The sequence below is a fragment of the Phacochoerus africanus genome, chromosome 4 (genome assembly GCF_016906955.1).
Source record: "Phacochoerus africanus isolate WHEZ1 chromosome 4, ROS_Pafr_v1, whole genome shotgun sequence".
In the NCBI taxonomy this organism is placed as follows: Eukaryota; Metazoa; Chordata; class Mammalia; order Artiodactyla; family Suidae; genus Phacochoerus; species Phacochoerus africanus.
This window is the reverse complement of record NC_062547.1, coordinates 98,156,230-98,175,542: the sequence shown is the minus strand read 5'-3', so window position 1 is coordinate 98,175,542 and position 19,313 is coordinate 98,156,230. Positions and strand designations below refer to the sequence as shown.

General features: G+C 36.2%; 1 protein-coding gene across 1 annotated transcript in view; it reads right to left on the bottom strand.

Annotated features, from left to right (window-relative positions):
- ADGRV1 (adhesion G protein-coupled receptor V1) overlaps nucleotides 1-19,313 on the bottom strand; it is a 538,647-nt gene that overhangs the window by 158,765 nt on the left and 360,569 nt on the right. The window contains exons 84-85 of the mRNA XM_047778281.1: nucleotides 18,373-18,489; nucleotides 2,690-2,868 (exon numbers count right to left, since the gene is read on the bottom strand). Coding sequence (XP_047634237.1) covers nucleotides 2,690-2,868; nucleotides 18,373-18,489 — 296 coding nt within the window. The remainder of the gene's footprint in view (nucleotides 1-2,689; nucleotides 2,869-18,372; nucleotides 18,490-19,313) is intronic.

Here is a 19,313-nt window from a genome sequence, read left to right as displayed (position 1 = left end):
AAGCTGAATTTGAGTTAGAATGATAATATTCATAACCCCTCCATCATGACTGATCAAGAGAGGAAAAAAAAGGTGAGAGAAGGTACAAACAGACAAAATCAAAAATGAAAAAAGATTCATCACTACCAATTTACAAACAAAAAAAATTTGAATAGTTAGAAGGAATGAAAATATTCTTAGAAAAAAAGACAATTTATCAAATTAACACAGAAATAAACACATGTAGAAAATATGAATAGTTCTACATGTTTAAAGTAAAATGAATCTGTAATTAAAAGTCTTATTGCAAAAAAAAATTGAGGCCTAACTGGCTTTCATGTGCGATGTCTTCCAAAATTTTAAGAAACAACACTAAACTTGTAAACTTTTTTAGCTAACAGGGAAAGAGAGATCACTTCCTGTGTTTTTGAAATTACCATAATCTTGGTTCTAAAATTTGACAAAAACACTGTAAAAATAACAACTTGCACATATGAGTGCATTAGAGATCTACTTAGAGAAAATGCTTCATTTAAAAGAAGTTTTATTACTACAAACAACTACTACACAACAGATGTCTTGTTATTTTACAACCACAAGTCCCATCATTACCTCCAGAGAAAAGGCTCATTTTCAAATGATATAGTTATGCAATATTTTACAAAAATAATGTAGTAATTTATTCTTATATTGAGATTAAAGTGATATTAAACATACAGAATTTTTGAAAAAAGGAAATAAATTCATATGATGTGAATGAAGGAGAAAGGTAACCTATATTACTTAGAAAGGTTAGTCATTTTTGGCTTAATAATCCTATAATACTAAATGGGGTAAAGGTTAATATGTTTTACATTTTACTTACTACAGTTGAGCTGGTGATAAAGAACTTTCTTCAAAAGCCTCAGAAAGCAAATATTTTAAGACCCCTTTGGTTTGGACATTGTTGTGTAATACTTTATTTCTCTCTTTAAAAATCCTTTTAGAAGCGTCAACAGAGAGTTTCTTCTAATTAACATCACTTTCATTGGGGCCCATTTTTCAAGGATGTGATGCTAAAATTGCTGCCAAATAACTCTGTCTTGCCATCATGAAAGGGAAGGCTGCTGGCCACCACAACTTGTCTCATGGTTAGTCTGGACTTCATAAGAATGTTGCAGAACTTTCCGAAGTTGAATCTGGCAGCTCAAGATTTAAATTCATGCCAGGAATAGTAAAATGTTATAATTGTGAAAAGACACAATCATTTCTTTCCAGATCAGGCTTTTAAAATCTTACATGGACAAAAGCTAATACTACATTTCAATACTGTTGTTGTAATACTATAATCAGGATAAGGGAATCATCCTGAACTTCAATAAAAATACAAATTACTATATATGGTACTTAATGGGTGTTCGCGTATTACAACAGCTAATCTCTTTGGATCGATTTGATATCTTTGGAATATTAGTCTGCAACTGTCCATGTATGAAATAGATCTGCATACATCAAAAACGAGTATTTATTAAGTATAAAATGGATGATTATAATTGATGAGGCAATAATGATATTAAAATAACTTCTGCTTATATAGTGCTTTTACTGTCAAAGATCTTCCACATTTGGAATTCCCATAGTGGTGCAGTGGACATAAAGCTGACTAGGAACCATGAGGTTGCAGGTTCGATCCCTGGCCTCGCTCAGTGGGTTAAGGATCTGGCATTGCCGTGAGGTGTGGTGTAGGTCACAGACGTGGCTGTGGCATAGACCGGCAGCTGTAGCTCTGATTAGACCCCTAATCTGGGAACCTCCATATGCCGCAGGTATGGCCTTAAAAAAAGACAAAAAGGCAAAAAAAAAAAGACCTTCCACATTTATTAACCAACTTCTATTTTCACAGTAACCTGTGAGATAATTAGACAATATTGTCCCCATAAGATTGTGATTAAGCTATTTGATTTAAGTTTTAAGCTTTAAGATTTAAGCTTTCTTATGTAGAAACATTACTTTTCTCTGTATATCCTCATTACATGAAGGGGTGATTAAGTTTTATTATTATAAAGGGTTTTGTGTGTGTGTGGTCAATAAAAGGGGCTGAATGGTCCTCAAAGCTTTAAGATACCACATTTAGCATTAAGGCATGAATATTAGTGTGTGTATAAAGATTTCAAGGTCACTAGTGAACTTTAATCAGAATATATAAGAAGGAGCCAATTTACCTTGTCTCCTTCCCATGAACTTTTGCAGACACCTTACATCCACTCTGATATAATCTTTTGGTATTGAAGGATCTTAGGATCGATGGTGCCTACCACAGCCCTCACCCTGCCCCCAAATACCAGACTCATTAGATAATGTGCCACACAACGTTTTTCATTGATTCTATTCTTTACCAAAATTTTCATAGTTCCCAGATTTCACTAAGCATTTTTGTTTGTCTCAACCTAACAAACTAAATTATTAAAAAGTATAAATTACTATGAACTGTTTGATACATCAACTCACCAGAGAAAATTGCATCTATCTAAGGAATCAAAGGGGCAATAGTTTCTTATTTAAATAGATAATTAGAGGAAGTAGAAAGTTAGATGGTGTGGCAGGAAGGCAAAGGTATTCACAGTACTCCTTTAGTCAGACCCCTTAGTCACCTGCTTCTACCACCTACCAGAAGAGCTGCTTGGGTACAGAAAGGCTGAGGAGGCAGGGTGCTCCGTGTGGATGTACTTACAGGTCACCGTGGATGAGTCCATAGATCTGGGGCATGCTCTGATGATAGATTCCTCTCAAAATGACAATGAGGAGAATTACCACAAAAGCTGGAAGTCCCCAACTCAGAAAGAAAAACAGCAGATATCGCCTTTCTGTATGTTCATCATTCATCACCAGCACGTACCAGAAATTCACAGACTAAAGAAAGAAAGAGAGCAACAAAATGAACAGGCTCTGACCTAATAGAACAGAACACACACTTATCTGGCTTAAGCAGAAGTTACTGACCAATAAAGGGCCAGGATTCATTCAATAATTATAATTTGTTTGTTTTTGCTTTTTAGGGCTGCACCTGTGGCACATGAAAGTACCCAGGCTAGGGGTCAAATTGGGGCTGCAGCTGTCGGCCTAGCCACAGCCACAGCAACACCAGATCCAAGCTTCATCTACGACCTACACCACAGCTCATGGCAACACTGGATCCTTAACCTACTGAATGAGACCAGGGATCCAACCTGCATCCTCATGGATACTAGTGGGGTTCATTACTGCTGAGCCACAACAGGGACTCCCAATAATTATAGTTTTTATTTGATTTTTCAGTTAGTTCACACATTCATTTTTTCATAACCCAAGATTAAGTCGCTTTTCCAGTTTCATAAAATTAGAAAGTGGTGTCACCCGGATTAGAACTCAGTTTCTGACTCCCTAGTGCTGGGTTCCAACACATCTCTTTAACCCTCATCATTGCAAACACACCTGTGTGAGGCCTTGTATTGGCACCCCATACAAACAAGGAATAAGACACAGTCTTTGCCCATGAGGATACCACCATGAAATGCTGATTTGCGTGTTCCTTGTACATCTGCAAATTGAGGTCAACAGCCACACGTTCCAAATACATAATGTTAGACTCAATCAGTGTATTTATTCCACTGCAATTTGCTACAATACACTTAAAATAAAGTACCTACATAGAAAAGAAGGTTATGGTTACCAAAGGGGGAAGGGAGGAAGCAACAAATTAGGAATTTGGAATTAACAGATACATATTACTATATACAAAATAAATAAAAAAGTTCTGACAGTATAGCAGAGGGAACTGTATTCAATATCCTCGATAAGCCATAACAGAAAGAATATGAAAAGAATATGAACCACTATGTTGTATACATGAAACTAACATGACACTGTAAATCATTATACTTCAATAAAAATAAAATAATAAAATAAAAAGTCTGGAAATATTTGGAAATTCTTTCTTTCTTTAGAAACTCGCTGTGTTTATTCTTATTTATAAAGTAGCTCTTTTTAGGATAATACATTTGGAATGAAGTAGATGAGTTAGACGCCATCCAATATGTATGCGTCGTCTCTTTTCTATCCAAAAATGACCTGAGAGTCTCAGCATCAATTGCTTTGTGATAGTATCTCAGTTGTGATGACAGACTGATTTTTTTTTTAATGTCAATCTCTTTTTAGCTTATGGTCACTATCAGCATGCTTGTGCAAGGTACCCGGCTGGCAATGGAGTACATGGTGATGTTAGAGACGTGGGAGTTCCCGTTGTGGCTCAGGGAGTGAAGGACCCAACATGGTGTCTTGTGAAGATATGGGTTTGATCCCTGGCCTTGCTTGAAAGTTTAAGGATCTGGTGTTGCTGCAAGCTGCCACACATGTGGCAGATGTGGCTCAGAAGCAGTGCTGATGTAGATGTGGTATAGGCAGCAGCTGCAGTTCCAATTTGACCCCTAGCCCAGGAACTTCCATATGCCACAGGTATCGCTGTTAAAAAACAAACAAACAATACAAAAACACAACACCTTTTAAAAGTGCACCCGAAAAAACAATTACCTGGGAATACACCTGACCAAGGAGGTAAAAGACTTACATGCTGAAAACTATAAAACATTAATCAAGGAAATTAAAGAAGAAATGGAAAGCTGTACTCCTGGGTTGGAAAAATTAATATTGTAAAAATGGCCATACTACCCAAAACAATCTATAGACTCAATGCAATCCCTATCAAATTACCCAGGACATTTTTCACAGAACTAGAACAAACAATCCGAAAATTTATATGGAACCACAAAAGATCCGGAATTGCCAAAGCAATCCTGAGGAACAAAAGCCAAGCAGAAGGCATAACTCTCCCAGACTTCAGGCAATATTACAAAGCCAGAGTCATCAAGACAGTGTGGTACTGGAGCCAAAACAGACATACAGACCAATGGAACAGAATAGAGAACTCAGAAATAAACCCAGACACCTATGGGCAATTAATCTTTGACAAAGGAGGCAAGAACATAAAATGGGAAAAAGACAAGTCTTTTCAGCAAGTATTGCTGGGAAACCTGGACAGCTGCATGCAAACCAATGAAATGGGAATGCCATGCACAAAAATACTCAAAATGGCCGAAAGACTTAAATATAAGACAAGACACCATCAAACTCCTGGAAGAGAACATAGGTAAAACATTCTCTGACATCAACCTTATGAATTTTTTCTCAGGTCAGTCTCCCAAAACAACAGAAATAAAAGCAAATATAAACCAATGGGACCTCATCAAACTGACAAGCTTTTGCACAGCAAAGGAAACCAAAAAGAAACAAAAAAGACAATAGTTTCAAAAGATGCAACTGACAAGGGCTTAATCTCTAAAATATACGAACAACTTATACAACTCAACAGCAAAAAAGCCAACAACCCAGTTGAAAAATGGGCAAAAAACATCAATAGACATTTCTCCAAGGAAGATATGTAGATGGCCAACAAGCACATGAAAAAATACTCAACATCCCTGATTATTAGAGCAATGCAAATCAAAACTACCATGAGGTACCACCACCTCACACCAGTCAGAATGGCCATCATTAATTAGCCCACAAATAACAAATGCTGGAGGGGGTGTGGAGAAAAGGGAACCCTTCTGCAGTCTTGGTGGGAATGTAAGCTGGTACAACAACTATGGAGAACAATACAGAGGTACATTAGAAAACTATACATAGAACTCCCATATGACCCAGCAACCCCACTCTTGGGCATATATCCGGACAAAACTTTCTTTAAAAAGGACACATGCACCCACATGTTCATTGCATCACTATTCACAACAGCCAAGACATGGAGACAACCTAAATGCCCATTGACAGATGATTGGATTAGGAAGATGTGGTATATACACAGAGTGGAATACTACTCAGCCATAAAAAGAACAAAATAATGCCATTTGCAGCAACATGGATCAAACTAGAGACTCTCATACTAAGTGAAGTGAGTCAGAAAGAGAAAGACAAATACTGTATGATATCACTTATATCTGGCATCTAATGTACTGTACAAATGAACCTTTCCACAGAAAAGAAAATCATGGACTTAGAGAATAGACTTGTGGTTGCCAAGAGGGAGGGGGATGGATTGGGAGCTTGGGGTTGATAGATGCAGACTATTGCCTTTGGAATGGATTAGCAATGAGATCCTTCTGTGTGGCACTGGGAACTATGTGCACTCACTTATGATGGAGCATGATAATGTGAGAAAATAGAATGTATACATGTATGTGTAACTGGGTCACCAAGCTGTACAATGGAAAAAAAAACTGTATTGGGGAAATAACAATTTAAAAAAATTAATAAAAGGAGAAATAAAAAGCATAGAAAAAACAAACAAACAAAAAACACACATCGATAAAAGCTCAGAGACAGAGAAATATAAATATTTTCTGTTCAGGGTTTCTCAAACTGGATTAAAGCACAGCCCTGTTTCAAAGGAAAAATTTTTTGGGCTTTCAGTGTTGACTTAAAATTCTATTATGGTAATAGTTAAATACATACATTTAGAAAACCAAGACAAAGACAAATTATCAATTTAGTATAACATACTATTTTGCTAAAACCAAATTTATAACATTAATTTAATATAAAATATAACAAGTGCTCAGTTTTATATACCACTTGTGGACTAGATTCTATGATCTTCAATATAGTGGACCATCATTGGAGTCCTTATTATTCCTACTATTTTATTATTTTATTTTTATTAATCAATTTTTAATTGATTATGGTTGATTTACAATGTTGCGTTAATTTCAGGTGTACTTATTATACCTTTTATTTTCCTTAATTTGTTTTGATTTACCCTCAGTCATAATTGTCTGTGATTGCCCTGTAAATGTGTCTTTGAAGAAACACAGACTGATTGATACTCAAATCTAACTTCCCTGGAAACAACTTCAGGATAATGAGCAAACAGCCCTATGCTCCAGACTTTTAAACAAGCTTTACTTATTGAGGGCTTATCATCTGGTGGGGCTAGACACTGTTCCAGGCAATGGAAATATAGTTGTTACAACAGCTTCAGTCTCAGTTCCCAGTGGGAGATACAGACAAGTAAATAGATCATGACTGCATAGAGAAAAATGTTCTGGGAAGGGGTAGGTTTTACAGCCATTTTTCTTTCTCAATTTACATTCTCTTCTTTCCTTTTTTTTTTTTTCTTTTATCTTTTTTAGGGCTGCACCTGCAGCATATAATATAGAAGTTCCGAGGCTAGGTGCTGAATCAGAGCTGCAGCTGCCAGCCTACAGCACAGCCACAGCAATGTGGGATCCGAGCCGCATCTGTGACCTACACCACAGCTCACGGCAAAAACTGGATCCTTAACCCACTGAGCAAGGCCAGAGACAGGTAATAGTCGGGTTCATTACCACTGAGCCACAATGGGAACTTCATACTCTCTCCTTTTTATTCATTCACTTGACAAATATTTGTTAAATGCATACTGAATTTCAAAGGCCAGTCCAGGCATTGAGGAAATAGCAGTAACAGAGACACTAGAGGCATTGACCTTCCTGAGTCTTCGTTTACAAATAAATGGGAAAGAAATTATTAAGGAAAATACTTATACCATACTTTTTGTCATTTCTTACCTTATAAAAATAAACATATAAAAGTGTATAGAGAATGAGGGTGATGAAGGGACTTCACATGGACAGAAGGAACCAGACGCCTGGAAATGTTGTTATTGGTCCCAAATCACACTTAGCATGTTTATAAGCCAAATCTAGGACTTACACATTCAGCTTTCTAGTGTTCTCTTTCCACGGGAGCATTTGTCATTATCATGTATTATAGAAACAACATTGAGTGTCACTTCATGCATACTTCATACAGTGATACTTATCCACTAGATAATCTCTCTTTTCAATTTCCTCTGGTAAAAAGTCTGAGCATAGATGAATTATACATGTACACTTTATGCATTAGTGGACTAACTCTGAGCACAGGACAACAACTCCAGAGCCTCAGTTTCTTCACATGTACAACAAAGTTAATATATGATTACGTGAGACACTGCATACAAAGTGCTAAGCACACAGTCACCACTGGAAAATATGACCACCTCCTTTAAACCTCCTTTTAGGCTATCAGTGTGAAAGACAAAAGATAAGTAGTTTAAAACCAAAAGCAAGCTGTGAAACAATGGGAACTCTTCTATGTGAAAAACAATGTGCCCAATGTTCTTGGGAAGGCCTTCAGATACTGCATACTGAGGCTTCCAAGTACTGGACCAAATCAGCCTTGAGGGATTAGTATTGATTGGCCTAAGCCAGGACTGGATAAAAACATTTAGCTACTTGAAGATTTTTGTCTCTGAATTTTATTTCCTGTCAGTACTCCATATCTTTATGCACATCAGCTTATACCTGCAATTATGAAGCATGTTTTGAGTTGTTGTGTATGTAAATTTGTTCTAACTACTTTTAAAAATTATTTGGTCCAAAAAGAGTTTTCTCTTCCCTTCTATAATTATTATAGAGACATGACCCAAAAGAGTGGGCCTGTATCAAGAGTCTCATGCTGGGGTGATCAATGCTGCCTGTTTTAGAGAATGAAAATTCATGCAAAGTAAGGATGACTAACCCATCTCTAAAATAAAATACTGATTATTTATTTTAAATAGATGTTTGTATGTATCCATGTAACATGGTAACTCAGTAGTGCAGTCAGGGGAAGGATCAGGAAGAAGAGTATAGATTGATGAATGACTTTTAAGTTGATTCATCATGATAAAGATCAGGGCATTTCCAAAATGTTCACTTTTACACAGATGGACATTAGTTCCATCAGTTAGAATCACTGAACCTTTCAGCAACTGTCTGACCTTTACCATTGGCTCAGATAAGACTGAGACAAATGTAATTGCTTGTTAGATTTATACACGATGTTTCTGCTCCAAAGAGTTCAACATACAATGTGGTTGAATACTTGAATACTCAGTTAAGCAAAACTAGCTCCAAATGTCATAAAATTTTGTCAATTAAAAAAAATCTTTTTTTTCTTTCCTAAAAGAATCCAATCCTTGGGATATACTCTAAAGGAAATACTTTTTCTTTTGGTTACGGAATGGAAACACTGTGTTATGAAACAGCATTTAATTATTCAAGAAATACCATATGGCCTAAACCTAAGATTTGTTTTGAGTAACTCCAAGTTTAACTTGAATTTTAAAATATATTTAAAAAAATATTTTAATATAGAATGTTTGGTAGGTACATTTTGGCATATATGCCTAGGATATCAGCTTGCTTTCTCTGAACCCTGTTTCCCCACTCCCACTCTCCCATCCTCTGCCAACATATGCAGAATGGGCTCATGACCCTGCTCCTGTGTCCACAGCTGTTCATTTGGAAGAAGCCTGACCAAAGCTGGACCAATCATCTATCATTGAATTCCCTGAAATTTTGTGATAGTTGAAGCTGATCAACTGCAAAAAGAAAACATAGGAATTTTAGGGATGGGGGTGTCTGAAAGTAGAATGAAGAAAGTGTGTTGTTTATAGAGAAGAATGGACAGAGCCTTCTATTCCTGCTCATATTTCCCAGAGGTACAACTGCATTTATAGTACTTGTGTTCAATGAGTATCCTATATGCTTATTATTTTTTCTTTATTTTGGCTGTGCCTGTGCCATGTGGGTTTCCAGGCCAGGGGTCAAACCCACACCACATTAGGGACCCAAGCCACTGCAGTGACAATGCTAGATCCTTAACCTGCTGTACCACAGTGGGAACTCTACTTATTATTCCTTTTATTATTTGAATATTTGCTTAAATTAACTTAGTTTTTTTCACTGTTCTAAAAAACTGAGTTATATGTTGTTATTCTGAAGCACTTGGGTTAAAAGTTCCAGTTACTGTCATTCTCCACAATAAGGTGGGATTGGAGCATTTGAACTAATTCCTTTCCCTGTTATCATGGTTCCTCCTTTGTAATCGAAAGTAAGAGTATTAAGAGATAATTATTTTTGCATAATATTTTTATGTTGATGGATATGTAACATATGTCATCTGTGTCCCAGTATCTGTGTTTATCCAATGTCAGAACTAAAAGAATTATGAAAATTTGATAGAAATTAAAGGGTGTAACTCTCACCAATGTGTTTTATCCAGGCTGAGCACAGCTTACCATACTTACCTATTTCTGGCTAAAGACTAAATGAGAATTGGAATGTCAATAACTAGATCTTTAGTTACCTTTCTATTTCTAAGCTTTAAAAATTTTGTTAGAACCATCCATGGACTATCTTTGGACATCTTATTTAAAGATATGGAAGCTGAAGCAGTGAGAGAAAAACATAGCTTTTCCATATTCAGGTTAGTTATAGAACTGGGAGTAGACCACAAATACAAAGCATCCTATGAAAACTAAGCTTAAGATTTATTTCCATAGAAATACACACAAATACTGACAATATTATCATTTTCACGAGAACTTATTTTTTGTCCTTGTTTTCCCTGACTCACTTTATGTGCCAGTGGAGATACAAAATTTTCCCAGTTCAAGTAGAGCGATAACCTATTAATTCTCTCCCTCTCCACTCTTTCCTAACACTAAATGAAATCTTATAAAGTTTAATCAGAAAAAAATGGCTGAAACATATCTGAGAGCTATGGTAGATTAAATTTTGTATCCCTTAAAGTACCCAGTAAAATGTTTTGCATACACTCTCCATTAAGAAATAAATAAATGAAGATGTACACAATTTCAGAATTTAATAATTTTTATTGAATTTAACAGCAATTTCATAATTTGGTTTTGTTATTGAGTTTATTCATTTACATACCACCTTGCCAGAAAGGATTTTAGAATTTATTTGATTAAACTCCTAATGAAGAGGGTCAAAGTTAACCAGTGGAAACTTAAAAATGTTAAATACAACAGTTTAAGAGAGGAAGAATGGAACCAATACTTACTAGTTGGCTAATAAATGTAGACACCACATTAAGGTATCTCTCTCTCTCTCTCTTTTTTTTGGGTGGGGGGGCCACACCTGTGGCATATAGAAGTTTCCAGGCTAGGGGTCAAATCAGAGCTGCAACTGCCACAGCAATGCGGGATCTGAACTGCATCTGCAACCTATAACACAGTGCACAGCAATGCCGGATCCTTAATCCACTGAACAAGGCCAGGGATGGAACCCATGTCCTCACAGATACTAGTTAGGTTCGTTAACCACTGGGCTGTGATGGAACTCCAAGCTGTATCTCATTTAATCAAGACAACTGCTCTCGTAAGTTTTATTATTATTTTTTTACACTGGAGGAAAATGAGGATGGGAGAAGCATATTTCCCAGAATTAGGAATTGAGGCTTTTAGAATTTAAGCTGATTCTGATTAAGATACAAGGCAACCAACAGAAATACCCAGATATAATTTAGTTCAAAAACAGTTAGGAATAAACTAAAAGATGGTGTGTCTGTAAGCATATTTACTAACATTCCTATGTGGACATGTTTGTTTATTTTTACAGAAATATTTTCACTGACTCCCACTCCACTTTCCAAGTGTTCACAGAGGAAAAACTAAAGATACACTTTTTTAACTGCTTGATTATCATGGGTCATAAATGCTTTCCTATGCTTTGTAAACACAGATTCATGAGTTTGCTCATACAATATATACTATTGTAATAAATATTATGACATTTATAAAATATAAAGGAGAAATGCCTTTTCTTTTTTAAGCTAAAATAAATTTTCATGCCAAGTGGAATAAAATTGACATCTAGCCTGTTTTTTAATATATGGTTATTAACTATGTCATCAGAAACCCTGGACTGATGTATAGTAACAAGTTTAATCAGAGATCATGGATGTTATTAATTCTGTCATTACCACATGTTCTTAGTTATTCATTTCAGAGGACAGTCTAAGAAATGTTACCACATAGCCTTGTTCCAGTTATCCTTCCTCTTAACAATTTTTGCAAGGCTTTGTGAGGATTGGAAAATTCAGTATCTCCCGGGTATGTCATTTTTATCTTGATAATTACCAGTCTGTTGTCCTTAATACCTTTGATGTCCCCCAAATTAAATCAATGACGAAGGAAAAACAGCTAAATTAGTATTTCCCTTCCTGTTGTTATGCTCTGGCACTAAGTAGCCTTCCTACCAAGGAATAAATAATATGTACATTTGCTTCTTCATAGTCTGATTTTATGGAAAAATTAAGGCACAAGATGTGAATGTCCAAGTGCAGTTGTGAAATGATTTCTAACTTTATTCTACCATTAAAAAAAAATGTCCTTCAGGTAAACTTTAGTTTCAAAAGAAAATATTATATTTCTGAGTATGCTACGTCCCTCGGCATGAAATTCAAGGATCATCCAGGCTTGAATAGTGATCATAACTGAAGCAGATTAATTTGACTTGGTGATAGGAAATGATCCTAAAACTGGGCCAAATGAATATATAAGCAAAATTAAGTTTCTATTTATCTATATTACATACCAATATCTAAAATAACTTACTTGTGATTTATCTCTTTCATGGATGAACTCATGATCTGGCAATCCATCTGGCAGCATTTTCATGTAGATGTTAATAGTAAAGACATTACTTCTAGGCGTTTACTCTATGGATATTCTATAAGTAAATAAATATTCACACAAATAACAAAAGCTGGAGAAGGTATGGAGAAAAGGGAACCCTCCTGCACTCTTGGTGGGAACATAAATTGGTAGAACCACTATGGAAAACAGTACCTCAGAAAACTATATACAGAACTACCATATGACCCAGCAATCCACTCTTGGGCATATATCTGGATAAACTTTCCTTGAAAAAGACACATGCACCTGCATGTTCATTACATCACTATTCACAATAGCCAAGACGTGGAAATATCCCAAATGTCCATCTACAGATGATTGGATTAGGAAGATGTGGTATTATATACACAATGGAATACTACTCAGCCATAAAAAGAACAAGATAATGCCATTTGAGGCAACATGGATGCAACTAGAGACTCTTATACTAAATAAAGTAAGTCAGAAAGAGAAAGACAAATACAATATGATATCACTTTATCTGGAATCTAATATATGACACAAATGAACCTTTCCACAGAAAAGAAAATCATGGACTTGGAGAACAGATTTGCGGTTGCCAAGGGGAAGGGGGAGGGAGTGGGATGGACTGGGTATGTAGGGTTAATAGATATAATAATAGGTAATAACTATTGCTTTTGGAATGGATAAGCAATGAGATCCTGCTGTATAGCACTGGGAATTATATCTAGTCACTTCTGATGGAGCATCATAGAGGATAATGTGAGAGAAAGAATGTATATATGTATATGTGACTGGGTCACTTTGCCGTACAGTAGAAAATTGACAGAACACTGTAAACTAGCTATAATGGAAAAAAATAAAAACCATTAAAAAAAATATTCAGGGCGTTCCCATCGTGGCGCAGTGGTTAACGAATGTGACTGGGAACCATGAGGTTGCGGGTTTGGTCCCTGCCCTTGCTCAGTGGGTTAAGGATCCGGCGTTGCCGTGAGCTGTGGTGTAGGTTGCAGACGCGGCTCGGATCCTGCGTTGCTGTGGCTCTGGCATAGGCCAGCGGCTACAGCTCCTATTAGATCCCTAGCCTGGTAACCTCTATATGCCGTGGGAGCGGCCCAAAGAAATAGCAAAAAGACAAAAAAAAAAAAATCAGAGTGCACGGATGTTCAAGGAAAAACTGTTTACAATAGCAAAAGTAAGTGGAAATAACCAGCGTTTCATTAATGGGAGACTAGAAAAATAAAATATGGAATAATCATATTATAGAATAGAAAAAATGTCTATCTGTAGGGAGTAAATTTAAATACACACAAATATATTTACACTGTATATAAATATGTATATACATCATATCCACACTCAAACACACACATATGTGCTTCTTTATATATCTATAAATATTTATATATTTGTGGAATATATCTGAGGGATAAACAGGAAGCCACAATGTTTACCTTTGGGGGTAGGGCTGAGGCTAGAGGAGAGGGTGGGAAGCATAAAAAATAGGGAGAAATAGATATATTTTTCATTTCATATTTCTCTATAATGTTTGATTACATTTTATACAAATTAGTATATGCTATTTTTAAAATGAAAGTAAGTCAAAACAGAAAAAAGAAATAAAAGTAGAACAACAAGAAAATAGAATAAAAAGTACTACAAGAGTTCATATTTTCTTTTTCTTTCTTTTTTTTTTTTTTGTCTTTTTGTCCTTCTAGGGTTGCACCTGTGGCATATGGAGGTTTCCAGGCTAAGGGTCGAATCAGAGCTATAGCCGCCTGCCTGTGCCAGAGCCACAGCAATGCCAGATCCAAGCCGCATCTGGACCTACACCACAGCTCATGGCAACGCCAGATCCTTAACCCACTGAGCAAGGGCAGGGATTGAACCCGCAACCTCATGGTTCCTAGTTGGGTTTGTTTCTGCTGCGCCATGACGGGAACTCCAAGAATTCATATTTTCACTGTCAATTTTTCTTAGAGTAGACATAACCCTGTTATATTAAGGAAGTGGGAAACTGTTTCAGAAATTTTAGGGTGATCTCATATGAAGGGCAAACAGAAGATACCTCCATTTCCATGGCCAAAAAAAGAATTTGTGAGTTGCATGCTTCTAAAAAAATAAGCAAAATAAATTGTTGCTCCATTCCCATCATGCATGGTATGATTTCCCTGTCAGAGGAGAAGGAAGCCTAAAGAACCAGCCAGAGGTACCAGCTCTGGAGCCTACAATGAGCCAGGCATGCACTTCAGTAAAGAGGTTAGAAGTTACCAGCTTGCTAAGGCTTTGCAGCTAGTTAATGTCTGCCTCACAGTCAGTTCTCTCTTTCCAAAAAACAGACTATTCAACATATTTCAAAATCTATGAATTATTATCCTACATATTTGCTTAGCAAATAATATGAGTAAATACATCTGGAGCATACAGTCTGTATCAGGAACCGTTCCAAGTTCTTTCCATGTATTCATTCATGCTATCTTTCCACAGTCGTTAAAGAGAGATCCTGTTATTACAAATCTGATTATTTAGATAAGAAAAATCTAGACTCAGAGAAGTTATGTAACATATTTACCAATAAGACTGCTTTTATCTACTCTAAAATAGAATCCAATTTTACTGTAATGCATTAAAAGTATGATATAAAAGTAAAATAACTTTTCAAGATAAATTCATTTAAATGTATTAATTCTAAGATTGAAGATCTAATCAAAGTAAACATTTCTGACATGTTTAGGCCAATGATTTAAAGTTGGTGATTAACTCATAGTTATAAGCTGTGCACACACATACATATATCAAATTCTCTCCTAGATTGCTAAAAAGTATGCAGAATTATTAAAATGTTAATATTCTTTCAATTTTTTCAACTTTGTTCAACTAACAAGAATGAACTAACAGTAGTAGAATCTTTCACATAATGTTTTAAAAATAAATTATAGTTTTAAAAAAAGATTTTAGCAGACAGTATTTTATAAAGGGGAAAATACAGGTTAGTAAAGTGACAACCTCTGACCACAAAGTAAGTCATCAGAAGTAACCTACCTAGAATCAGAAGTTATTGAATTTTTCCCTTGTGGTCACACCACAAACCATGAAAAATGTGTGGTGTACCATCTGAATCACATTAAATTTCACTGTTACCTTAAATAGTTTCCTAAAGCATTAGCCTTATAGCAACCTGATTAGTTTACTAAATGTGCATCAGCCACAATCATATCTACCCAAGTTGTGAAGAAGATATACAGAAAATACCAATTTCTATTAAATTGGGTTAAATTTTATATGCCATCCTGCTAACACTGCCTAAAGCATGAAATCTAAAACATATTTCAAAGTTGGGCATTTCCCCTCTTTGAATATATTTCAGTGAATGAAGGCCCTCTACTTTTAGAAACGGCTTCTTCAACTTTCACATTTTTATTTGCTATAAAACTTCTTAACGTGAATCAAATTTGCTTCCCTAATTTTTGACCCATTTGTTCTGGTTCTTCTAAATGAAGCTGTACAGACCATTCTTTCTTGCCTGAGGCAGCCCTCCCAGTATACATACAACCATCTCATCTCACTAATTTCTTTCCAGATTAATAATTTTCAGCTCCCTGTTAAATTTCTTCTAGGATTATCTCCCAACTTCTCATTGGCTGGTTAATGTTTCTGCTGAAGTGGTTACAGGGTCCCAAGGTTGTCTGAACCTTGCAGATTACAATGTAAACAAGCTGCCTCAACTGCCTGCATACTGTTGTAAATATAACCTAGGTCTGCTGTGGTTTTTGTAGTTACTGTAGTTGCTAGAGTTTAAGCAATCTGGTCACACATTTGATTGCTACTGAGTTTGGGATAAATTAAAATTTCAAGTTGCTTACTTTAACCTCCATCAGCTTGTGTCTCTCACTCTCAATCTGTCACAGTATAGTTTTCTCTATATTAATTTTACCTGTGCTCTTAACACAGGCAGCTTGCTGGTCTAGCTATCTTTTCAACTCTGCATTGTCTGTGGACCTGATAAGACAGCATCCTGTATCTTCATCCAGGTCATTCATCAAAAACTGAATAGGTCAGGGACATAGACAAAGACCTTCAGAAAACAACCACAGACCTCAGTTCAAGCAGATAAATAGCAACATACACAGAGTGCACATAAAAATATTCAGCTTAGATAAACTGATAAAAAGAATTGAGAATCTAGCAAATGCTAATTTCAGCAAATATTTGTTTTATGTTATACAGTTTAGATTTACTTCATAATTGTTTGGGGAGTTGGAGAACATCATGAACTTTTCATAATTAGAGCTGCTCAAAGAGCTATAAAACAATAATTCTATGACGTAGGAATTATTATTCTCATATGCAGATTTAGAAACAAGCCTTAGAGAGAGTTAGTAACTTGATTAAGATTACAAAAATAATGACAGAGCCAGAATTCAAACCCAGATGCAGGCCTCCAGTTGTTCCAGCTAATTCTATTAACTAAACAATTCAGTTTTCTTCTTCTTCAGCGCCAACCGTAATATCATACCTGAGAAAATATCCCTTCCTTGAATCTCTATTCTCTCATAATAGTATCACCTAGCTGTTCTCCCATATTGCCAGGTGATGGAAATCCCACTTCCTTCTTACTCAACAAGAAAAAAGAATATGCAAGGGCCTGAATGTATTTATTTACATACAATAGTTGATATGCATGCTCAGGAACAGATAATGAAACTATTTCTAGCACATGAAAGACTGAATAATACCATTATGGAGAAATCATTTCACAGGCAACATTTTAGTTGAGCTATTTAATTAGTGACATTAATTCTGCTGAAGTGGATCCAGCTCTCACATTAGCCTCTTTATCAAGCAAATCAGCATTGGACAATAGAGAGAATTCGGAATTTTACTCAGAAAAGGAAGAGCTCAAGTCTTTCCCAAACACTTGTTAGCTCCTCAGGAGAGTAGGCTAGGACTTTGTGGGTCTCGCTCTGTACTCTCCCCGCTCCCAAGTGATATGTGCCGAAGCAGCGGCTCCATTTTCCAGCTCTAAGTCAGTAATTTTCTACTGTGTTTCTATAGCCTTGGCCTCTGTTCTGAGATTTAGCCCTGAGAAACCCACTTCTCTCAAAGACCCCATTGGAGATCTCAGAAGAACTGTACAATCAGCATGTCTTACAAAAAATAAAACACAAAAAACAAAAAACGCTCATCATCTTCCCCAATCATTATTTCAGTTCAAGGCAACACTATCTACCCATTTACTTATGCCAGAAACTTGGGTAACATCCTTCATTCCACCTTCTGCATTCTTTATAACCAATCTCTACATCTTATAGTTCAATTAAAAAAAAAATTCTCAGAAGATGTTACCTTTGCCTCTTCTGCTAGCTCCTTGGCTAACATCACCACATTCTTTCCCCTGAATACAGCTAAAGCTACTTAACTGGCTCCTGTGTTAAGAGTTAATCTTTCCTGAACTCAATTCACTACAAACAGGGAGTTCTTTTTAAAAGCCAAATCTCATCCCTCCAAATCCCATCATGTCACTCTCTTGCATAAAAGGAATTCTATGACTTCCCCTAGAAAAAAAGTTAAAATTTCTTACTGTGCCTTAGAGGGGCCCACATCACAACCTTCATCTCTACCACTCCCTTACTGCCAACTCTACTAGATTTCTTCTCATTTCCTCAAATTCACTATGCCTTCTCATGTTGTACAGCTTATAAGTTTTTTTTTCTTGTGCTGATCTTCTGGTAATGCAGTGATGGATACATGGAATTATTTCCATTGCAGTATAAAGAAGGTCAGCTACAAAGGCCATTCTATCCAGATGCACTGGAAAGCTGAAGGGGGGAGAAAGGTAATGAGGTACCAACCTGGATGAGCATCCAGCTGAACTGGCAAAGATACAGGTAGTGTGTGACAGCAGCCATGGCTGAACAGCTCTCGTCTGTGAGTTGGGGACTTGCATAAGCAGATGCCAGGAACATAATCTACAAGAAATGAATACTTTATCTTTAAATTATGTCAAAGTTAATAAAAATATTAAGCAAATAAACAATTTTCTTATTTGCATCTATGATTTCATGACTCAAAGGGAAAACAAGTGAATTTGTTGCCTGAGATGACTAAATCGCTCTAAAAATGGCAATACATGGATTTTTATGTTTCTAAGAAACAATGAATTATATCAAATTATGGTACATGCTGCTCTGAGGCGTCAAGAGGAAATTCTGAAAGTAAACTTTGTTCTTATCATGGATGGACAAAAATCATATGAAATACATTTACTTTAGTTAAGTACAAGAGAGAAAACAGAGTGGAAATACCATTCCTCATGTAAATCTCTAATAGGAGAGAAAGGAAAGAGAAGCAAAAGCTCTGACTTTACCAACATCTGCATCCTCTTGTCAGGAAGTAACATCTGTAACTAAATAGACTTAAAATATATTTAAAAATTCAAACCCCATGGTTACCCTAACTCTTGGATTTTCATTTCAACTGCCCTCAAGACCATGTTCAAAAGTAACCTTCATGGAGTTCCTGTCTTGGTGCAATGGAAACAAATCCAACTAGGAACCATAAAGTTGCACGTTTGATCCCTGGCCTCGCTCAGTGGGTTAAGGATCTGGTGTTGTCATGAGCTGTGGTGTAGGTCACACATGTGGCTCATATTTGGCTTGCTGTGGCTATGGTGTAGGCCAGCAGCTACAGCTCCGATTAGACCCCTAGCCTGGGAACCTCCATATTCAGAGGTGCAGCCCTCAAAAGACAAAAAAAAAAAAGTTACCTTCACAATGAGACATCTCTTGACCAC